The sequence below is a fragment of the Lepidochelys kempii genome, chromosome 10 (genome assembly GCF_965140265.1).
Source record: "Lepidochelys kempii isolate rLepKem1 chromosome 10, rLepKem1.hap2, whole genome shotgun sequence".
Classification (NCBI taxonomy): Eukaryota; Metazoa; Chordata; order Testudines; family Cheloniidae; genus Lepidochelys; species Lepidochelys kempii.
Window position 1 is genome coordinate 12,790,884 of NC_133265.1, and position 23,399 is coordinate 12,814,282.

The 23,399-nt window shown below is 50.7% G+C and overlaps 1 protein-coding gene across 4 annotated transcripts in view; it reads left to right on the forward strand.

Annotated features, from left to right (window-relative positions):
* The window catches only part of LOC140918192 (lysosomal alpha-glucosidase-like), a 28,793-nt gene that overhangs the window by 3,959 nt on the left and 1,435 nt on the right, over positions 1-23,399 (forward strand). Inside the window, exons 1-19 of one of the 4 annotated variants that reach the window (XM_073362021.1) lie at positions 117-294; positions 8,532-9,072; positions 9,391-9,536; positions 10,834-10,999; positions 12,367-12,463; positions 13,788-13,907; positions 14,206-14,324; positions 14,413-14,544; positions 15,828-15,938; positions 17,036-17,149; positions 17,688-17,772; positions 18,333-18,450; positions 19,002-19,135; positions 19,626-19,777; positions 20,048-20,196; positions 20,607-20,748; positions 21,717-21,815; positions 22,254-22,418; positions 22,886-23,032. In XM_073362021.1, the coding sequence (XP_073218122.1) occupies positions 8,542-9,072; positions 9,391-9,536; positions 10,834-10,999; positions 12,367-12,463; positions 13,788-13,907; positions 14,206-14,324; positions 14,413-14,544; positions 15,828-15,938; positions 17,036-17,149; positions 17,688-17,772; positions 18,333-18,450; positions 19,002-19,135; positions 19,626-19,777; positions 20,048-20,196; positions 20,607-20,748; positions 21,717-21,815; positions 22,254-22,418; positions 22,886-23,032 (2,727 nt within the window). In that variant the 5' untranslated portion in view covers positions 117-294; positions 8,532-8,541. Of the gene's footprint in view, positions 1-116; positions 295-6,812; positions 6,967-8,531; positions 9,073-9,390; positions 9,537-10,833; positions 11,000-12,366; positions 12,464-13,787; positions 13,908-14,205; positions 14,325-14,412; positions 14,545-15,827; positions 15,939-17,035; positions 17,150-17,687; positions 17,773-18,332; positions 18,451-19,001; positions 19,136-19,625; positions 19,778-20,047; positions 20,197-20,606; positions 20,749-21,716; positions 21,816-22,253; positions 22,419-22,885; positions 23,033-23,399 lie in introns of those variants that run through there. The other 3 variants (XM_073362022.1, XM_073362019.1, XM_073362020.1) reach the window with 3 other exon arrangements.

Below are 23,399 nucleotides of genomic sequence, written 5' to 3' on the forward strand. Positions count from 1 at the left end.
GCAGCTTCGCAGGGTGGCCAGAGACAAGCAATTTGCTTCAAACTCTGTCCTGTACCAAAAAAAAAAAAAAATGCCCTAGACCCCCTAACGTCCTGGCAGAACTCGGGCATACAAGGTCTTGCCTGAAAAGCCCCCCACGCAGTAAACTGCAGGGTGCCTGCTCTGCCTAACTTCTTTCAGACCTCAGGGAGCGTGGGACATTTCAGATGCAATGTTTAGAGTGCTGATCATCATCCCCTTTGGCAGCCCAGGGGGGCTGAGTTCAAGATAGCTGTACGGGGCACGGCAAGGTAGGTAAGTGGTGCCAAAGGGAGGCTACCATTTCAAGAATCTAGGATGCAGCTGCACAGCCGTGTTGGGCTTCTGTAGAATATTTAGGAGCACTGTTCATTTCTAAAGTAGTGGCTGATTGTCATGTGTTGTGAAGCTGTTTTCACCATCTCTTCTTCCGCAATACTAATAAGTGAAAAGAAAAGGAGGACTTGTGGCACCTTAGAGACTAACCAATTTATTTGAGCATAAGCTTTCCTGAGCTACAGCTCACTTCATCGGATGCATGCATCCGATGAAGTGAGCTGTAGCTCAGGAAAGCTTATGCTCAAATAAATTGGTTAGTCTCTAAGGTGCCACAAGTCCTCCTTTTCTTTTTGCGAATACAGACTAACACGGCTGCTACTCTGAAACTAATAAGTGAGTTTACCTTCAATATGGAGAAGGGGGTTTCCTTTAAATTTATTCTCATCTGGGCTCTCCAGTGCCATTTGTCATCTGTGTATGTTTTTTAGACTGTAAGGTCCAGAGGGAACAGACTGTCTTTATTGTTGTGTATTGTACAGCACCAAGCACCTAGTCAAATAATAACAATCTCTTTCACATCTTCTAGAATTAAGCAATTTTTCTTCCTTGCTTTTTAATAGAAGTTTCTCATATTATTTCTGAGATCTTGTGATGTATCCTTGTTCCTTATATTTTTGGCAATGGAGGAGAAAATGGCTTTCAGTTTCAATTTTTTTCTCAGTCACATGGATTTCAAAGTACTTCCTCCTTGAGTTTCAAGTGTGACTTTTATGCAATACTAAAGTCCACAAGAGGAGAATACAAGTGTCCAGTTACCATATAACACTATATTTAAGCTTGGAAGGATTATATTTTTTATCAGCTAGTGTTAGTAACCATCGATATCATGGTACAAGCACACGGACAAAAAAGTTTCCACAAGTAATTGAAATGTACAGATAGGCAAAGGAAGAAAAATGTTGCTTGAGAACTTAGCATTTGATTTAAGGCTATTTACTTTATATAGTTTGACATGTGATGTTGACAATTTGTGTTTTAATAATTATAAAGCTTTAACTTTTTGAATTTCAGTGCTTACTGTCATTAGATAATTGTCTGACCCCACCCGAATTTCCCACAACTGGGAAAATTTAAATTGATAAAACTTGAAATAAAAAGCATGAAACCCACAATTTTGTGCTACTGTGAAAATTAAGCCAATAAAAAGATTTTAAAATGCTTAAAAATAGATATTGATATTATCAGTTGAAATTATATTTAAAAAAAATTGAATTCTGCCAAGCTTAGCTATATATCAGACTGGAGTCTAGTAAGAGAAAAGGAGATCTCTGTATAGTGCTTATAAAATTTTAAGTCCCCTCCTTTTATGAGCAACTACAGCAGCAGAGAGAGACAAGATACAATCTGGGACAGCAATAATAGAAAGGGGTGAAATTTTACAATAGATTGTTTTCTTTATTTGCTGGAGTCAAGAGACTCTGAAATGACAGTGGTGGCCAGCAGGGTTCATCCAGTTATCCTATAACCATGTCATCAATATTGCCAATCCCTAGTGTTCAAAAAATTATAAATCAAGTCTCAAAAATCATGAGATTTTTAATATATAATAAATGTTGGGTTCTTTTGATTTGTCTTCTGCTTTTTGAGCTGTTAGGATTCATGTTAAGTTTTTCTCCATAACCATGAGGGCTAGAAACAGCTTTCATTTTAAAGAAGCGAGAGTCTCATGTAGTCAATGACTTAAGGAGCGAGAGCTTTAAGGCTGCAGCTCAATAAAATCCTGAGATTTGGCAACACTGCCCTAACTGAATCCAATATCAACAATGTGCTCAACCTTTGAGACCTCAATAGCAATACATCTACTTAGTTTTAGACTGTGATGATGAAATATCATGGACTGTTAGCTAGAACAGTGGTTCTCAACCAGGGGTCCGGGGCTCCCTAGGGGGCTGCGAGCAGGTTTCAGGGGGTCCACCAAGCAGGGCCAGAATTAGACTCACTGTGGCCCAGGGCAGAAAGTAGAAGCTCCACCACCTGGGACTGAAGCCTGGGGCCCTCATCCCCGCCACTCAGGACTGAAGCTGAAGCTTGAGCAATGTAGCTTTGTGGGGGGCCCTGTGGCATGGGGCTCCAGGCAACTGCCTTGCTTGCTGTCCCTTAACACTGGCCCTGGCTTCTGTATGCAGAAAAGCAATCGTTGTGGCTGGCACAGGTGGGCCATGGAGTTTTTATTGTATGTCGGGGGGGGGGCTTAGAACAAAAAAGGGTGAGAACCCCTGAACTAGAGCGTATGAAAGGCTGAGTGTTTTAAAATCAGACTTTCAATCTGTCTCTGCACTTGGTCTCGTATGTTTGAAACTGTCTGTCTAAGCCAGTGATATTAATCCTTTTCAACCTGCGGGCCAAACATATTATTTAAAAAAAAAGATCAAGAGGCTACAATTAATATTTTAAGCTAGACTCATTGCCTTGTGCCACTCCCTTTGCACTACCCAAGCGGTGCAAAGGAGCAGAAACCACCTGCAAGTTTTCTGTTGGGGATTCCTCTGGAATAAGGGGAGTCTCCAGCAGGTGCAGAGCCAGCATACCCAGCTCCTACACCTCCCCTCCTCACAGCCCTATTTTAGGAGACATATTGAGAGCAGGGTGGGGAAATGGCTATCACAGTGCATTGACTGTCCCCCTGCTGATATGTGGTCCCTGTGGACCTGTAGTCAGGTAGTACAAGTTACAGCATCCCTAGGCTGCTCTAAGCTTTGCTGAGGCAGAAAATCAGGGAGCTGATTCTCAGCTTCTCTTCTTTTCCTCTCCTGGGTATCCCAGGACTTTAAGAATCACATCCTTTTTGAACTGACTTAGCTAGGCTGGCTAAAGCTCTAGTACTGCTAAAATAAAGCTACTGCCTAAGACAGGATCAGTGCTGCTTGCCGTCAAACCTCACAAGTTTACAAAGCGTGTTCAAAAACTGCAATAGACTAACTACCATGCTACGGACCATGGTCCAAGGCCTGGAGTGTGCCTAAAGAGCATACATACAGCTCAAGCTGAGGGTTCAAAGGCAATTTTTTAGTCATCTTTGTGCTCCCCCATTATGGGGCCATTGAGCATTGGGTCATTCCCAGCCACAGCATGGCTGATCTAAAGTAGGCTGACTTCCAGAGTCCTGTGGGGGCATTCTGGCAGATAGGGAATGTTGGCCCACATGGATGCCCTAGGCATACCCTGGTTTCCCCAATCACACCCTCCAGGTCAGCAGCTAGGAGGCAGGATGCCGTAGGAGCCACTGTGGTAGTTCTCCATCACCTGAGGATCCTCTTACTTGAGTGGTATCCTCAAGGAGTTGAATCTACTGACTATTAGGCACTTTGACACTCATAGGTCAGGCTTTGTCCCTATGAGCCTGACTCTCCGCTGTCTTGCACCTTGTGTAGCCATTTACTCCTGTGCAGCCATTTATCAGAAGAGAAGCATTTTCCGCTCACTTTACACAGGTGTAAATGGCTACATAAGATACATGGCAGTGGAGAATTAGCCTCTATGTAGAGAAAAGTAGCTTGTAGCATGGGTTTGGCTAGCTACAGCCATGTCAGAAAATGGTTGTCCAGCATGGTTTGAGATTCATCTCTGAACACAGTAATAAGTAGCACAGTTCAAGGCGTAGGACCAGATCTTCAGCTCTGCTAAGGCTACTTTGTATTAGTGCAGTGGCACAAAGCAGCCTTCCACCTGCTCAGCTGTCCAGCAGAGGATTCTCCTTGTTGGGGCCAGTCTACAGATGGCTTTAAACCTGAAATTCCACACCAAGGTGAAGTGACCAATTCACAGCAGCCCCTACTTTATGGCTTGTTTGTTCTGATATTCATATTGCACAGGGAAATCCACAGTTAATCTGAAGGGCTTCTGCATTTTCATAGTAATCTCTAGACTCTGATGGCTTTTGTTAATGAACAGAAAGAAGCTCTTCAATCTGTATTCTACATTGAATGTAGCAGAGAAGAAGAGCCTTGGTGGAGAATGTAAAATTATGTACTTGATTTCAGCAAGCGAGCATATGTACATGTGTATTGGAAAGGAGTCCCAGGCAGAAATCTGGATCTGAATGCACCCACACTTCAGGGAAGTTTGGATCTGGCCCATCTGTGACTCAGGCCCATCTGTAGTATGTACATCTGTAGCTAATACATAATGTAGCTATATATGTCTATGTGACATATCAAGGTACAATCCAGACTAATGAGAAGCTGTGTCATCCCTGCCCTCTAACCTGGGACCCTTTACAATGCTTTGCTGCTGTAGCCTCCAGCCTGGATTTCTCACAAACAACCTCCAGTATGCAAGTCAGTCCCAGCTATGTCTGGGTGTGAGCTTCAGCCAGCCACACCTTGGCTCTTACCAGCCTTGGTTATAGTCCGTTATTGCTTTACTAGAAATAATATACACATAATTTTCCACCCTAAATGGAGTTTCCCAGACACTTCCATTTAAACACACTGGATTAGATAAAACAATAAAACACGTTTATTAACTACAAAGAGAGATTTTAAGTGAGTACAAGTAATGAGGCATAAAAGCCAGAAATGGTTACAAAATAAAGATAAAAATTCTACTAGTGTTTAACTTAACAAACTATGTTAAATTCAAAGCAAAGTTTTCTCATCACATGCTTTCAACAGTTTTACTGAGCAAACTCCTTAGGTCAGAACCCCTTTTCCAATCCAACAAATGCTTCCTTCGTTGCTTCTGGTGTCATGAATGCAATAAGCAGGGACGGGGGGTGTCTTGGAGTGTTTATCCCTCCTTTTTGTAGTGTCAGTCCCCCTCTTGAAAGCCATTTCCAGCTGAGATTGAGGAGATAGAGTCTATAGAGAAGGATGTTCCCTGTTGCTTTTTCCTCACCAGTTTGATGAGTGTGTTTACTGGTTAAATGCAGATTAAGCAATGCACACATTCCTTTGTTTGAGTCAGCTCTTTTTGCAACCTCAGTTTGGAACATGTGTTAATAACAACATACAGTGGCATCTCATAACTTCACATACAATGTTGCCACACCCAATTTTCAAGACAATAATGACCTGCAAATTATGAGTTTTTAAATGAAACCTCACAAAGATGATTACCAGTAGTGTGTGGGGTGTGGACACAGGGGTATATCCTGTCAGTCTATATCTGTCTATCTTATTTATATAGGGGAGGCAGCAGGGTCCTATGGATAAGATGTTGGACTAGGAGTCAGGAAACCAGGATTCTATTCCTGGTATTGTCACTCACTATGTGGCCTTGGGCAAGCCAAGCCTTGGTGTGGATTGCACTCTCAGCAAATTTGCGGATGATACTAAACTGGGAGGAGTGGTAGATATGCTGGAGGGGAGGGATAGGATACAGAAGGACCTAGACAAATTGGAGGATTGGGCCAAAAGAAATCTGATGAGGTTCAATAAGGATAAGTGCAGGGTCCTGCACTTAGGACGGAAGAATCCAATGCACCGCTACAGACTAGGGACCGAATGGCTAGGCAGCAGTTCTGCGGAAAAGGACCTAGGGGTGACAGTGGACGAGAAGCTGGATATGAGTCAGCAGTGTGCCCTTGTTGCCAAGAAGGCCAATGGCATTTTGGGATGTATAAGTAGGGGCATAGCGAGCAGATCGAGGGACATGATCGTTCCCGTCTATTCGACATTGGTGAGGCCTCATCTGGAGTACTGTGTCCAGTTTTGGGCCCCACACTACAAGAAGGATGTGGATAAATTGGAGAGAGTCCAGCGAAGGGCAACAAAAATGATTAGGGGTCTAGAACACATGAGTTATGAGGAGAGGCTGAGGGAACTGGGATTGTTTAGTCTACAGAAAAGAAGAATGAGGGGGAATTTGATAGCTGCTTTCAACTACCTGAAAGGGGGTTCCAAAGAGGATGGCTCTAGACTGTTCTCAATGGTAGCAGATGACAGAACGAGGAGTAATGGTCTCAAGTTGCAGTGGGGGAGGTTTAGATTGGATATTAGGAAAATCTTTTTCACTAAGAGGGTGGTGAAACACTGGAATGCGTTACCTAGGGAGGTGGTAGAATCTCCTTCCTTAGAGGTTTTTAAGGTCAGGCTTGACAAAGCCCTGGCTGGGATGATTTAACTGGGAATTGGTCCTGCTTCAAGCAGGGGGTTAGACTAGATGACCTTCAGGGGTCCCTTCCAACCCTGATATTCTATGATTCTATGATTCTATGATTCTAAGCCACAACTTCTCTGTGCATCTGTGAAATGTGGATAATAATGCCTATCCATTTTTGTAGTGGGCTTTGAAATCCTTTCTAGAAACTCCCACTGAACTCAGAGAAGAGAAAAGCTCCTAATAAACTTTGGTATGACATAATTGATAGGAATATGGCTTTATTAGAACTTTGAATATAAACAAAAGGCATTCAGGTAGAAATAATCTAACTTTCTTAGGTACTCAAGAAATGTACAGGAAGTTAGGATGCTTGCGCTGCTAATAGACTGAAGTGGTAGAGCCCATGTGCGGGGCTTCTTTTAGGAGGTTTATGGTACAGCAGGCACAAAGTGCTGCAAGCTGGGAGACCTCACTGTCTTCCTGAAACCACAATGTCAAGAGGAGACAGGTGTATGTAAGCTTCTTAGCTCTCACCGGATCAGAGGCAGGGGAGAGCAAAATAGCTAAGTATGTTCAGCAGGGATTTCCAGAGAGAGAAATGGTGGCCCAGTGCATTGGCAGGGGGGATTTTTAATACCAACTGTTCATAGCGATCCGTTCAAATAACAATTTGGGGTCCTGTGTTCCACCAGCCTCCACTGAGGTGGCAGGCCAAGTCCGTTTGCACCTGTGAACCCCTGCGCCCAGGGGCATTTGGTGCATGGATCAGGTTACTGCATTTTCGCAACCAGTTTGTTCATGCAAATATCTGCACACACAGCTGCAGAGTTTTGCATCAGCATATGGCTGTATTAATGGAGTCAATAGACAAGGTGGTCCTGAGTGTCTTGGGGAATATGCATTAAATAAAGCTGCTTGGCTGTATGGGGCAGGGATTGTCTTTTATTATATGGCTGTATAGCATCTAGCACAATGGGGCCCGACATGATTGAGGCATCTTGGTGCTACTGCAGTGTATATATTAAATAAAATATTTAATTGTACATCAAGAAAAGTAATTTCTCTGTGCTTTTGTTTTGCCTGCAGAATGCAGATTTGGTGTGAAAAGCGTTTGAATTAGTATATGTGCAAATCTATGTTTTAGAGAAATAATGGCTGTAGTTTAAGGTGTTGGGAGATCTCTCCCTTTCCTGCAGTGGCAGCTCAGCAAGGCTCTTTGTTTGCAAGGAGGCCCCAGAGAAGATGTTTGTATGTGAGATTTCCAAAATAGTTCTTTAGTCATTTATAATGGGATGGAGGCTAAGGCACGTTCCTGCCCCAAAGATTTTACAATGTAAAGTCCAGTACTCCAGGGGGCTGGAGATCTTCAATGCCAATTGTTTTCAATGAGAGCTGAGTGTGCTCAGCACCTCACAAGGATCTCAGAAAGCCACAGCTGTGGTAGGGTGGGTGGAGAAGGGCTCAGCCCATATAACAGACCCTGGAAACATTATCGCTCCCTAAACTCAGAAATAGCTGGAATACCTCTGGAGAGCACTCACTGGAGTAGCAACTGCAACATCCTTAGAAAGGCTTGTGTGTGTGTGTCCCACCACTTCCCTGGCTTTGGTCTGTCAGCTTGTGCAGGAGGCTAGCTACCTCTGCTGGTAGTGCTCTTTGTTTCTCTAGGTGCTCAGTGAGAATGCAGGCTTAAACAGCAGCTGTTCCTTGTACAATGTGTACGGGAGGGCTCTTGGTAGATTCTCCCAACCCTGTGAACCTGTGCAGGGCCTGGACTTACATTAGGCAAAGCACTGAGCAGCAGATCGAGTAGGGCAGGGTCCTGTTTTCCACCTTCAAACCCATCTCCAGAGTCAAGAGTTATTCTGTATGTTCCGCACAATGCAAGTATTACGGCAAAGGGACCAATGACCAGAGCTGCAGGGATTGTATGTTGCTCTAAAGTTATTATGAAAAACAGTGAGCAGGCAGCAAGACAAGGCAGGGAAATTCAACCTCGGGGCTATGGTATGGTCTGATATCACTTATTCTTCATGATGATTATTCTCCTGTGGAAGAATCTCCTCATCAGTAGGGTAGGATTTTCTCTGCCAGTTCCTTCATTTGGTGCTTTATTCCCTCCCTCATTTTAGCACATGGAAGATGAAGTCCTACCAAAAGCTGGCAACAGACATCCCCCAGCCTACAGAATCCTATGCTGAAGAAGAGAGCATTGATGGGAAGCCGCCCTACCTTTGGAAGTTGTCCACTTGGTGGTTGGGTGTTGGCCTGCTGCTGATGGTAGCTGGCCTGCTGAGTGGAGTCACCATGTGGGTGCTCAGACAGGCATCTGGGGGCCACTGTGGACAGACACCCCTAGAGAAATGCAGCATTGTTCCTGAGCCTCTCCGCTTTGACTGCTACCCTGAGAGGAACGTGGTGGTGACGAAAGAGCTCTGTGAGAGCAGGGGGTGCTGCTTTATTGAACGTGACCAGCCTTTGGGGAGCAGGAGTGGAGTGCCCTGGTGCTTTTACCCCCCTGACTTCCCCAGCTACACCCTGGAGAGCCTGAACCAGACTGAGCTGGGAATGGTGGGTTTGCTGAGGAGGAAGGTGAAGGCCTATTATCCCAGAGACATTGAGAGGCTGAAGCTGAGCGTGGAGTTTGAAACAGATACTCGGTTACACATCAAGGTGAGTTGCCTTCTCTGGTGTGTGTGTCCCTTCCCTTCAAGGCCTCCATGCCTAGAAGGGTCCCAGGTAGGGCCTCTCAGTCCGGCTAACTAAATCCCCTGGTCTCTGCAGGCTGACACCAGCCCCTGGCCAGCAATAGAACCCATCTCATGTCTTAGTCTAGGGTCAAGCCAGACATGGCAGCTGTACCCCCTGGCACTAGCTGTTGCTGTCTTCTTGCTGAGTTTAGCTTGCTGTCAGGTTGCCCCTCTGAGCCAATTAAACACTCCTTTGCCTCCTGCTTCGCTGTTTGTAAGGCATGTTTTCCCCCTTTTATAGATCACGGATTCCACAAGCCCTCGATTCGAAGTCCCCCTGGAGGTTCCTCAGGCAATGAAGAGAGCAGAGAATCCCATATACAGCCTGGAGTTCTCCAAGGAGCCTTTTGGCCTGCTGCTGAGGCGCAGAGCCTCTGGCACTGTGCTGTAAGAGTTCCCCCTCCTCTTCTCTCTCTCCAACTTCAGCAGCTGACCCCACCCGTTAGCTCCACCTGTGGGGGCACCACAGAGCTGAGGCTAGGAGGGGGGAAGGAACTGTCTCTCTCCTCTCCTAAGACCAAGTCCGCCACCTGCTTGGTTTATTCACCTGTGTTTGGGTGGGAAGAACATGAGCTTTGCTGTGTCAGCATGCCCTCTAGGCTGGGGGAGACAGCTGATCTCCCTCTTCCTCCTTCCTCAAGAACCGAGGTTTCAGACACCATGGGGATGGGCACCGCATAAGAACCTAGAGAGGAGCACATCACTTCCTGGGTCTGGGTAGAAAGAATGCAGGGCTGACTCTGGGAACTTGGTCAATGTGGTCATGATGTGGCTTGGCACGGAGAGAAGAGTTTGTCCTTCTGCATTTACAAAGTGCTTGTTTGCATAATGTATTAATGACTTAGTGATTGTCCGGTGCCTTCCAAATGTAAAGCATTGTGTAAGTGCTAAGTGGGATTGTTTTTACGCTGCACACCAGATGGCCTGTGGGGTGCAAGTTTGGACTGAGGCCAGATAATCTGGGGAAGAAATCAGTGTGAGGGCTGTAAATCTGGCTCTTTTCTCGCACACGCACACACACTGGATTTGCCAGGGGAAGGGCCAAATGCCGTCCTGGTGTAAGTATGTACAGATCCATTCTGTGACCTGCCCACAGCCTTAAGCATGTGGCCAGTTCTAGCAGGACGGGGCATGTTAGAGAAGAGCTCTTTGCTTTGCTCTCCACCTCAAATGCACCACCCTTTCCTTATTTTACTGTTGCTTAAAACTTTGTGTATTTGCTAAACCGGTCCTCTTCGGAGTAGTTTGCTGGTGGTTAGACAATCAGGAAACCTCACTCCTGTGTTGTTTCTGTAGCTTAGAGACTTAAATATAATCTCCGAGGAGACTTTCGCACCTTGACTTGAAACCTAATCTCTGGATCAGACTGAGTCATGCTGACCTTTGGGCCAGGTTGTGTCCTGGCTCTGCATTTGGCTGGGTTATGAGAGTTCACTCAAATTGCTGAGCCATGGGATTTGTAACAGAATTTAGGAGTCTGTGCACCAGGGGTAGAAGGTACCTAGTTTGTGCAGTAGTTTGAGATCCTGGAGGGAAGGTGCCGTGATTGCTATTCGCAGCAGCAGAGGAGCAGGCTGACATTGTTTTAATGATATTTGTCCTCTCTTGCTCCTGCTCTGTCCCTCACCCTGCTTCTTGCCCACTTTTTGTATCTTCTCTCACTCCCCTCCCGCCACTCGTCCAGGTTAAACACAACCGTGGCTCCCTTGATCTTCGCTGACCAGTTTCTCCAGATTTCGACCGTCCTCCCTTCAAAATTCCTCTACGGCCTCGGGGAGCATCGGAGCAGCTTCCTGCACAGCCTGAACTGGACCACCCTGACGCTGTGGGCCCGGGATGTCCCTCCCATGGTACTATGGTCCCCTCGGTGATACGTGCAGGGCCAGAGTCTTGCTATTTCAACTCCGCTGTTGCCCATCAAAGGTTCCCCTCAGGGGAACAGGCCCAACCTGCACAGCTGCCTTACATACAAGAACTGTGTTTGCTTCCTTCCATAGCCCAGCTCAGAACCCGGCATCAGGTTACTTCTGAGCAGACACATGACCCCTCTGTGTTTTGGTGTAGCAAGTCCCCTCCTGTGCTGGTTTGGCAGCCCGTCCTCTCCCCTCTAGAGCAGATAACACCCCTCTTCTGGGAATGGCTCTGTGCCACTATGGTGCACAGAGGTTTTACTGCTTCCCAGTTCCCTCGGGAGTTTGATGGGTGGAGTCTGACTACTGGCAACTCCTTCAGCAAAGCTGGGTGAATTTCTGAGGAAGACACAGCTCTGATGCGTGTTTTAGACCCCGAGTAACAGTGAGATGTGGGCAGGCTAAGAATGTGTCTGCTAAGTCTTTTAACATCCAGAGGGCTTCCCCCCTTCCTCTCTGTGGTTAACTTGAAGGGTTACGGGAAGGTCATGCTGGGTCAAAGGCGACCAGGTTCAAAGGCGACCTCTCCACTCAGCAGCAGAGGACTCTTGAATCACCTCACCAGCTTAGTCTGGGGTCTGTGTTAATAGAGACTCCTCAGCTGAGCAGAGTTCCTTTTGGTGTGGGACATGGGCCATTAGGGATGGAGCTGAGACACAGCAAACTTGGGTCACATAGGAAGGAAACATCTTTTCCCTTTGGGTTTCTCGCGCCCCATTTTACGTTTGTGTCCTTCACTCCCCTCTAGCTCTGTTTAAAGATGACTGTGTCCTGTACATGGATTTATTTAATCTGTTGCCATGGGCTCACATGGCAGCCATTTGTATCTTTGCCACTGTGAGAGAAGTATGGTCGTTGTGCCTGGCAGCCCTACTTATGCATAATTCCCTTGCTTTATGATGCCTTCTAGAAGGCCCTTTGTAGCTCATCCTGTCCCACTCCATCACTGATCCCTTCTGTTACAGTAGCTTCCGTTTTGGTTTTTTTTTTTTTTGCTTTTCTCTGCTGAAATACCCCAAGCCCCTTTGGCCTTCAGATGCAAACTCTGCAATGATTCTGGGTGCCCATTGCCCCTTTCTCTCCAGGCTGATCACGACTCTCCTACATATTGGTGATCAGAACTGACATGCCTAGCCAAGGTCTAAATCACGCTGAGCCAAGAGGGTCCAGAAGGCATCTGTCAACTGCTCCCCATGGCTCATAACTCTCCTTCCTAAGACACCTCCCTTGTTATCCATTCTGCCTTCCTTTGGGTGACCCTGACATATTGAAAACAAGTTTCTTATCAGACAACTTCTGTTTTGCAGGAGTCATACAACCTCTATGGAGCTCACCCATTTTACCTGCTGATGGAGGAAGGGGGAGCTGCTCATGGTGTTTTCCTCCTGAATAGCAATGCAATGGGTACGTGCTTTCTTATGCTACATTGGGGTGGAGCAGGCATTCAGGGCCTGATGAGGGAAGCCCCCTGCTTTACCAGCCTGCAGGCCCTGACGGTGGCATCTCATAGATATTGGTGCTATTCCTATCATTAGAAAAGGGACCTGCTGGCTTTGGGAGCTGGAGCTGGCCAGGTTGGGAGGGCTGACCTGAGGTGGCAATTCAGGAACTTGGGGCAAAGAGGAGCAGTAAAAGAGAAAGAGGTGGTTTCATGCCCCTTTATTGAGCCAGACATCTGTTTCCTGGCTAAACTTAGGCTCTTTAGCAACTGTCGAGCGGTTTAACCACACAGGCAGCTGCTGAACTGTAGTCTGAAAAGCCAGCTTCTCTCATGCCCCTGGTCCAGCCGTGTTCTCCTCTAATATATCTGCCCTTTAACTACGTGGAGAGTGCGACTTCTGGTGCAGGCAGGGATATAAATCTGCTGGCTGCTTTTCTCACAGTGGTACCCTGCTGATGCCAGCTGTGGCTTCCACAGAGAGCTGCTATAAAGCAGCAGCCTGTCCATGCCAGCTGGGACTCCAGAACTGTAAGCATCCGCTCACCGATGGCATATTGGTACCAGCCAGGACTCCAGCAGGGTGAGCTTCCTGATGGTCACGCCAGGCCAATGTCAGCAAGGGCACGGACACTGTGAGGTTCTTTACACCAGTGACCTGTTCGTGCCACCTGGGACCCTGATGTTATGGGGCTCCTGACACCAGTGCCATGTTCGTTCCACCTGTGTATGTTTTATTGCAACAGAACTCCCAAGAATAACTGGGCAGGGAAGTGCTGTGAAAACACGCCAGCTGTATCGGAGGTGTGAGAGTTTACACATACAGTGCACCCTTTCCAGCAAAGCCCTCAGTCCGACAGACAATCGCTCTCACATTCAGCTCTTAATTTATCATTCAGTTGTGTGAGCTCTGGAATGGGTTCTACGCTATCGAGACAGAAAGCACTGTTGGGCTTAGTTCTGGAATGGAAATGGTGAGAGCGCCACACCTTTCAGGTCTAGAAAACAGATTTTGTAATAATCCTTTGCACGTCTGTTGCTCCTGAAATACAGTGATACCAAGTCACGCTGCAGCCTTTAAGCCTTCAGAGCCCCCGGTGCAATACAGAGGTGCTATTACTCCCACTTTACAGATGGGGAATTGAGAGACGGGGCTATAGACGTATATTTTTGCCTATGGTCACATTTGTCTGTGGAAGAGTCATGATTCGAGTCTGGACTTCTGACCCCATTTCATGCTTTAGCCATTGGACCACTGTTTCATTGTCTCTATTCTGTCACTTTCCAAAGAGGTGGCTCTGCAACCAGCTCCTGCCTTGACCTGGAGAACCATTGGGGGAGTTCTGGATTTTTACATCTTCTTGGGTCCTGATCCCAACATGGTCATCCAGCAGTACCAGCAGGTGATAGGTAAATATCAATACCCCAGCCATTCCCTGTGCATCTCACCCCCAAGACAGCCTGTTGAATAACCATTCCTTTGTATGCTTAGACATGCCCATCATCTCCATCCACTGCCATTGCTGTCACATTTAGACATTAGCACCTGTCTCACCAGATTCATCGTGATGTTCTCCGCCACCAGGGATGTTGCCTCTTCCTCATCTCCACCAGAGCCTCCCTCTCATTCAGAATTGCCCTAGTCATTACCGCCTCCATCAGGGTTGCCAAGCTCGTCATTGTCTCCATTCCAATTGTGTTGTTCCAGGTTTCCCTGCCATGCCACCATTCTGGGGGCTGGGGTTCCATCTGTGCCGCTGGGGCTATGGGACAAGCAATGAAACCTGGCAGATTGTGAAAGCCATGAGGAATTATCAGATACCACAGGTAAAATAAATACCTGCTGTCCAGGGGAGGCTAGGCAGCTCCACAGAAGCATTTCCACACCATGCAATTCTGCATCTCTTCTTTGCAGGATGCTCAGTGGAATGATATTGATTACATGGAAGGGTACCGGGACTTCACCTTTGACCCCATGAAGTTTGACACCCTCCCGCAGTTGGTGGAAGACCTTCACAAGCATGGCCAGTACTACGTCATCATCCTGGTATACTGACTTCTCTGACTTTCTTCCTCAATTATACACTGGGGTTGTTTTCATTTCTAAAACTTCAGGCAGATGCAGCCAGAGTCTGCATGTGAGATGTTTCAGAGTAGCAGCCCAGTTAGTCTGTATCCACAAAAAGAAAAGGAGGACTTGTGGCACCTTAGAAACTAACAAATTTATTTGAGCATGAGCTTTTGTGAGCTACAGCTCACTTCATCGGATGCATTCTGTGTTCACCTCGCAAATACAAACAAGAGCAGGAGCTACTCGCTGCTCCATGGGGTGTCAGGCTCCCCACAATAAGAGTTGCTTCTGTCTATTTCAATGATAAACATTTTGGCACAGAGCCTTAGCTGGTGCTGATGCCAACAGAGCTATGCTGATTTACACCAGCTGAGGATCTAGCCCTTTGTTTTTTAGCATATGCCTTACCCTCTGAGCAAGTATGATGCTTGGCTTTGAGCAATAGCCTGAAAGAGCATCAGGTACTTTTGTGACCTTCTTTTTAACACACACACCCTTGTCCCTCTCTTGGCCTCACACAGGCCTCTGCTTGGGAGGAGTGGCTAGGACCCCCACTGGAATCCGTAAGCACGACCTTTGGAATTTCCCCCTTTTCTGCAGGGGAGCTCTAGCGACAGGTCCAGTGTTATCCCGCTGCCTTCCTGTCTGCTCTGTGTGTAAACCTCCCAATGTCTCAATCACACAAGGAGACACTGATGCAGTTATCTGTCAATCAGTCTGATTCATGGGTTCTCAACCTTGGGGTTGTGACCCGGTCATCACCTCCCTGCCCCTCTTATACTGGTAAATGGGAGGCAGGTTCCAGCTAAACCCCAGCTTGATGGAACTGGGGGTCCTGGAATGGAAAAGGTTGAGAACCCCTGGTCTAACAGAGTGATTCCACTAATTGTTGTTCCATTGGCCATATACTCAGCATTGCTGTGAGATGATGCTTCCTGTCCTTGGACTTTTGGGGCCTTCCCCCTCGTTTCCTCCCTCCCTGCCCCGCCAACAACAAAAAAATCTATCTATAACCCAACCCTTGATCCTTGGAGAAGTGACACTTTATACAACATTCTTTCTCACAAGTGGAAATGCTGCAGCAAGTTTCTGTTCCTCTTGGTCAATTTGGCAGTAACATGTGAGCTTTCGTCAACCTTAATATGGTGGGCCAGGGCTCTCAGGATGAGTCATTTGTTCTCTGAGTTAGACCGGGGTGTATTGGTGAGGCTTCAGGGACACTGCAGGGAGAGTGTAACCTTCTGTCCATATGTTTCCAGGATCCTGGGATCAGCAGCACTAATCCTCCTGGCTCTTATTGGCCTTACGATGAAGGCTTGAGACGTGGCATATTCATAAATACTACTCAGGGGCAAACGCTGATTGGACAGGTAAGAGGGGTGCAACTCGGGTGAAATCCTGACTCCACAGAAGTCTATGGGAGTTTTGCCATTGGCTTCAGTGAGACCAAGATTTCACCCCTAGTGTTGTTAAGGGGAAAATAATAAAAATAATGGTCCAGTGACCTTTCCGTACTGTCTGCTCTGAGCCTGAAGCTCTCCTTGTTCTCTTAAATGTAGTTCCCATTGACATCACTGTAAAGAGAGCTGAATAGGCCGTGTGGGGAAAATACTGAGCCGGATTATGATCTCACCCCCATATGACTCCAGGGTGACCTCTTGGAAATCAGTGGAGTCACATGAACACAAGTGAAGTCAGAATCTGTTGTGTGGCCCTAAACTGTCAGTCTGATTCTCTACATTTCTCCCTATTTCTGGAATGATGAAATATTGCCCCTGGTGAGCAAATCTGTGGAGTTGCTCCATTTATTACCTACAGTCCATTGTGACTTCTCATCCAGCTCATCTCAGGCTTATAAATTGTGGGCTCCTACTGCGTACCTCTCTTTCTCTCTCAAGTACTTTAAGAAAGTTTGAAAGGCACTGGAGAAAAACAGATGATCGTTAAGCTAAAAATTATGGGCCTGATTCCCTGGGGGTGTAAAGTGCTGTGAAATCCAGACTCTTCACTCACTCAGAGTATGGTGGTACTTTACACCTAGTTTGTGCTTGCTCTGCACATGTGTAAACAATTACACAGGGTGCAAGGCAGGGAAGAATCAGGCCCCATATTTAAAAAAACATTGGTCCCATTGTTACTACTGGCACCTTAGAATATTCAAGCAGAACTTGAAAAATCAAATGGGCTTTTCAGCAGCAAAAAGCTGCCCGTTCACCATCTGCATTTTAAATTCCACCTTCTCCACAGGGGAGAAGGTGAAATTTCAAAAGTGGACCAGGCTAAGTCTCAAGCTCCAGCCACCAGTGGCAGATAGGAAGGTCAGTGGTGTGTTAACAGGTGGAGGGTGGCTGGACTGCCATCTTTGCAGGTGTACAATAGGCTGTGATACCCTGAACGCGCTCTGTTCCTTGGTGCAGCTGGCCGATGAGAGGTTCACAGAAAGTGTTATTTGCTGGCCTTTCCATAGGTGTGGCCTGGCTTCACTGCTTTCCCTGACTTCTCCAACCCGGACACTTACCAGTGGTGGCTGGAGAATCTGAACCGTTTCCATGCTCGTGTCCCCTTTGATGGGCTTTGGATCGTAAGTTCCTCCTTACCTCTGTTGGGTCTGAGCTACAAAGGCAGGGGCTCTCCAAGCTACTTCCCCATGCTCCCACCAGCATAGTGCATGTCTCACTTATCCCTGAAGCATTTGTACCTCTCTGAGCTCCTGTTTTTCCAGTTTCCTTGTCCTTGATGAGCTCTGTGTCCCTGAAGGCACATATACACTGAGAGGCACATGTAGTGCGTGTCCAGTGTACGCTTTCACTGCGCTGGATAAAAGGGCGCCAGGCTGCACGTTGTTCCAGGTACTGAACATGCTGGAGTTTTAACAGGTCGGGACCAACGATGCAGTTGGCTTCCCAAGTCCAGGGGTGGATTAGGACTCCAGCTCTGAATGGCTCAAGAAGCAAGGACAGCCGTGGAGAGGTCCCATTGGGTCCTTGTTGCTTTGGCCACATGGCTGGTCCCGTAGGGGTGTAGGTGAGCAGCGTCTGGTCTCTGAGAAGAGGTCAGCTCCCAGTTGATAATCACCAAAACCCTATGAATGAAATTTCAACTTGACTTTCTCTGTCTAGGACATGAATGAACCATCCGACTTCAAGGACGGGTCGGTGGATGGCTGTTCCCCAGGGAAACTCGATAACCCTCCCTACATGCCCGGTAAGAAGGGAAATAAAAGACAGGCTGTGCTGGTGCAAGCAGGTGTAACTTCCGTTGGGAGCTGGGCCTACCGACACCATGGCTTCATGTGGCCCATAGGTTTTAGCCTCTGTATAGGTGTGCAGGTGTGTAAGTGTGTATATGTGTGTGTGCTGTCTGTTCTCTGACATGCCTGTAGCACGGCATTCCCAGCACTCGGGGTTGTGCACATGGGCTCAGGTTTCAAACACAGGTACCTAACTGTGTATTCAGACACCTGCATGACCAGTTTTAGCCCTGAAGTGTTGACTAAGGAACCTAACCATTGATATGCCCGCACAGGGGGACAGCTGGCCCACGGACCGTTACCAGCTCTGCCGGCTTTATGCTGCTGCGGGGTTCCTGACTGGCTGCTGCTGGCCAGCACCTAGCCCCTTGGTGCCGTGCGAGCGGCCTGGAGAGCTGGCCCAGAGGCTACTGAATAGCGTGTGAGGCGCAGGTACCTGTGTCTGGGTGCAGGTGTTTGCTGGCTGCCGTGCTGCACAGAGCTTCTTCTCACAGCCTCTCTCCCTCCCCATTAGCTGTGCTGGGCAGCTCCCTCTCTGCAAAGACCGTGTGCGCCTCGGCGAAGCAGAGCGCCTCCATGCACTACAACCTCCACAACCTCTACGGGCTGATGGAAGCCAAAGCCACAGCTAGGTAATGGCCAGCGTGTGTGTCGGCCCGTCGACTCCAGTGAGCAGGCTCAAGCCCTGCGTCAACGAGCGGCTCCACAGAACTGTGTCCGAGACACCAGCGTGAGGCATCCCGCCCACAGGAGGCTGGTCTGTTCCCAACGCATTGGCTCCAGGCTGGGGTTTGAGCCCCTGAGCTGGGGGTGAAATGCTCTGGCCCCCCACGCTGCATTCACAGCCCAGGGGCGGGAGTTTAACAGAGTCCGAAGCCTCAGGCGCTGGTGAAGGGGAGAGTACCCCCACCTCTCCGGTTCATGGAGTTTGGGGCTACACAAGGGAAATCCTGGGACTGCCCTAGACCTGTGTCCTCCTCATGCAGCTCCCATTGGTGAGGCTGGGGCGGCTGGTTCCTCCCGGCGGTTTCCTCGCCTTGCCAGGCTGGGTCTCAGAGTCGCACTGGGTGTGGAGCAGGGGCTGGCTGCTGCCCTGAGTCACTGCACTGGCTGTACCCTTGTTTTGAGTCTCACAGTTGCCCCCGTCTGTTCCCGGTACCCAAGTCTCCACCTTGTCTTTCAGCGCCTTGATCCAGATCCGAGGGAAGCGCCCACTTGTGATTTCTCGCTCCACCTTCCCCAGCCAGGGCAGGTACTCGGGACACTGGCTCGGTGACAACAGGAGCAAGTGGAAAGACATGTACTGGTCAGTCCCAGGTGAGCGGCTCTCCTGACAACAGGCAGGCCTCTCAGACACCAGACTTCACCCGCTGGGGACAGAATCGCCCCCAGAGACTGGCCTGCATCTTCCCTGGTCGTGCTGGCTCCTCCCTTCCCACGTGCTAGGCAGCGGCTCCTCCATTAAACAGCCATGGGGAATTACACCTTATCGCTGGCCTGTAATTGAGATGGGGCCTTTCGCTGTTACCTTCTGGGAGGGCAGCCGAGGGTCTGGAGTCTGCTCCCAGCTCCAGGACTGGCTGCGATGGGAGCCGGCTGCCAGCTCGCAGGCATCGTGGCAGCTGTTTGGTCCTGCGGTGGGTGAGAGGTAACCCCCCCCCAGGCATGTTCCCAGCCATGTACGTGTCGCAGTCTGTACAAGGGAACAGCACAGCGCATCGGTCTGAGTGTTGTCCCGAGGAGGATCGGGGAGATCCTCTCCAGATGTCCCTGGCTGCTTCTGGACTCCATGCCTCTGTGTTTGCAGGGGTGCTGAGCTTCAATCTCTTTGGGATCCCGCTGGTTGGGGCAGACATCTGTGGGTTCTCCGGCACCACCTCGGAGGAGCTATGCACCCGCTGGATGCAGCTCGGAGCCTTCTACCCCTTCGCCCGAAACCACAACACCCAGAATGAAAAGGTAACCGGGAGGCTCCCTCCCAAGGGACCGCAGCACCCATGGGGGCTCTAGGGCTGATGCCATCCTCAGAGAGCTGCATTCGAATGGGGGAAGGGCCCAGAGCAGTAGGGAGAGGTCGCTGCTAGTTGGGGACAGGGGGATGGTTGCTGCTGGGAGCGGTCAAGGGGTGTTGGTCGTCCGTTCTCTGCAGCTCCCTGGGACAGACTCCTGGTAGAGCCCGTTTGTCCGTCTGTCCTGCCTGTTGACACTCTGGTTGTCTGGCCTGCCCAGGCCCAGGATCCGGTGGCGTTCGGCTCAGTGGCGCGGACGGCCATGAAGGAGGTGCTGCTGACGCGCTACGCCCTGCTGCCCTTCCTCTACACGCTCTTCCACCGGGCACACCTGCAGGGCCACACCGTCGCTCGACCCTTGTTCTTCGAGTAAGAAACTCCTCTGACCGCTCTGGATGGTTTCCTGCCCCACGGGCGACCCACAGCGGGGCATGGCCTCCTGACCCCTGGTGGGCATGCCTGCCTCCCTCCCTTCCCCCAGGTGAACACAGCCCCCCTCCCTTCCCCTGGCAGGCACTCTCTGACCCATGGGGCCCCTCCACTCCTTTCTGTGGGTGGGCCTGGCCCCAGCCCTTCTTACCCACAGGCAGGATCCATGAAAGCTGATGCCATGGATCTACAAGCAGGCATGAAATCACAGACTGTGGTGCCGCTAATACAGGCAGTTGCTACCCCCTGTTGGTGCTGAGGTTCAGGGGCACTGGCCTCGTTCAGGCTGCAGGGCCCAGAGGTCAGTGGCATCAGCAGGTCAGCTCCGAGGCGCCCTCTTCCTGCTGTAGGTTTCCGCAGGACGTGATCACGTACTCAGTTGACAAGCAGTTTCTGTGGGGGCGGAGCCTGTTGGTGACACCTGTGCTGGAGCCCGGAGTGGACTCTGTGATTGGCTACTTCCCCAGAGGGGTGTGGTACGATTACTACACGGTAAGGAGCAGTGCATGCTGGGAGGCGGGACAATGGATTTGTGCATTTCCCTACCCAAGGGCTATGGAGACCCTGGCTGCAAAGGGCCCCTCATCTGACAGAGCCCTGCAGCCTGTGAAAGCAACCGGGGTGCCGACTGCATCAGAAATCAGAGCAGGCGTGGGTCCCTGTGCCAGAGGGGATGGGGAGGGAGCGGGGCAGGAGTGGCCAGTGCACCTCTGACCTGCCCTGCCTGTCGATCTGCTCTTCCCTGGGATGGGAGCTCGCAACAGCCTCCTGTCCTGTCCCCTGGGCTTGGTCTTGAGGAGAGCAGGAATCGGAGGGTCGGAGAAGGTCCTTCCCAGACAGTCACCTGCAGACCAGCCGGTGGGCACCACTGCCACCATCAGAGACTGCAGGAAAGGGTTATGGCCACTGCCTCGTTTCTGAGCGTGTCCTCCTGCCCTGTGTGCGTCTGTGCTCCCGCCTGTGCGCTCCCTCTGCCCCGTGCGTCTCTGTGCACCTGCCTCTGCCCCGTGCGTCTCTGCGCTCCCTGTGCCCCATGCACGTCTGTGCACCTGCCTCTGCTCTCCTCCCGCCCCGTGCGGCTCTGCACCCTTGCTTCCACCTCTGCACTCCCCCAGCCCTGTGTGTGTATGAGCCCCGGGCTGGTGCCCATGGTCTGCATGCCCCCTGCTCTGCATGCCCATGTCTGTGCTCCCCCGGATTGATGCCCATGCCCTGTGCTCCCCGTGCCCTGTGTGTGGTGGGTGTGAGATGCGCCAGTGTCCGTGGCCTGTGCAGTGTATGAGTCCCAGGGCCAGTGCCCGTGGCCTGCTCTCCCCCTGCCCCCTATGTATGGTGGATATGGGCCTGGCTGGTGCTTGTGGCCTCGGGGAGGGGGTGGTCTCCAGACCCGTGGACAGACAGCCACTCCCTCTTGCCCACCCTGCTGCCTACACTCTGTGTGTCTCTCACTGCCTCTGCAGGGCTCCTCTGTGAACAGCAGTGGGGAGAGCCTGAAGATGGCTGCTCCGCTGGACCACATCAACCTGCACATCTGGGAGGGCGCCATTCTCCCCACCCAGGTGAGGCTGCTCCCCCTGCTGCATCTGGAGCACCACCCCAGGGCACAGGAATAACCCTCGTCCCATGCTCCAGATCCCTGCGTCTGGCTGCCTGCTGCCCGGCTCCAGGGCATGTCAGGAGAGTCGCTCACCCTGCCCGGGACGCGCGGGACTGTCTGCCGCACCAGGAGGCTGCCCTTACAGGGCTGGTCTCCGTGCTGCAGCCGAGAACGTGACGCTCCTCAGGGGTCAGGGTCAGGAGCTTTCCTGAGATGCCTCCCTTGGCACAAACTGGTGGGAGGGCGGGGGCAGGATCCGTGCTGTCTGGGCCATTGTCTCCACTCTGTGGCGTATTCACTGCCATGGCCTGCCCCGTGCCCGGTCCTCTACACCTGGAGAACTAGGGGGGGCCCCCTCAGTGGAGTGCCTGGTCTCAGCAGTTGCTCTCTTGAACCCCAGAAACCTGGGAGCACCACCTGGGTGAGCAGCGGGAACTCCCTGCACCTGATCGCAGCCCTGTCCCAGAATGCCAGCGCCTGGGGGGACCTCTTCTGGGATGACGGGGAGAGCCTGGACACCTTCGAGAGGGGTGACTACTCCTACCTGGTGTTCAACGTCACACAGGTAGGGGACCCCAGCTCGGGGGTGGAATGCGCTACCCCCCACCCAGACTTTCCAGAGCCACAGGCTTGCTCTGGCCCCAGGCAGCTGGAGCCACCTGGCCCATTGTGGGGGTGCAGATGGTACAGCATCCTCCTGCCTGAATGGGGCTGTGGTCTCTGGACTCGGGTCTCTGGACCTGGCCAGCTGGGGGAGCTGAGATTGGGGCTTGTGACCAGTGCCCTCTGCTGGACAGCGCTGGGCTCAGTGTGCTTGTCTCAGTGCCCGAGGGGCTGGGAAGCAGAGCAGCCCGAATTGCACACGTGGGCGGTGGGGAGGGGAGGTGACTGTGTGATAGCCAGGGCGTGGCCAACAGGAGCAGTGGAGGGCGGGGGCTGTCCTCAGGTGTGGGTACAGGTGCTGTAGCCGTGGCTACCGACGTCCACTTAGTCTGGACGACAGCAGGCCCCACCTCTCGGCATCTCGCCTAGAACATCTTCACCTCCACTGTCCTTCACGCCAACGTGGAAGCCACCTACATCACTGTGGATGTGCTGAGTGTCTATGGGGTCCGGGACGAGCCCAGCAGGGTCACCGTCAACGGCAAAGAGAATCCCTTCTCCTACCTGGAGAACCAGGTAACTCAGCCCCCGCCAGCGCCTGGTATGTCCCTCCCCTGCCCAGCGACACTCGCCTCCTTCTCCTGTCAGCGCCCCGCGTGCCCTCCCCCTGCCCAGCGATGACTGGCTCCTTCCCCATCAGCCCCCCACGTGCCCTCCCCCACCCAGGGATGACGGGCTCCTTCCCCATCAGCCCCCCACGTGCCCTCCCCCACCCAGGGATGACGGGCTCCTTCCTCCAGCCGCACACTCTGCTCTGGCTCTGACAGGGGCACATTTCTGTTCTGCAGTCCTGACGTGCAGAAGGACAGGCACTTCAGCTTCCTCCTCTGTTGCCCATTGGCAGCTGGCCTCACCCCACTGGCCCTGCCCTCCGAGACCCCGG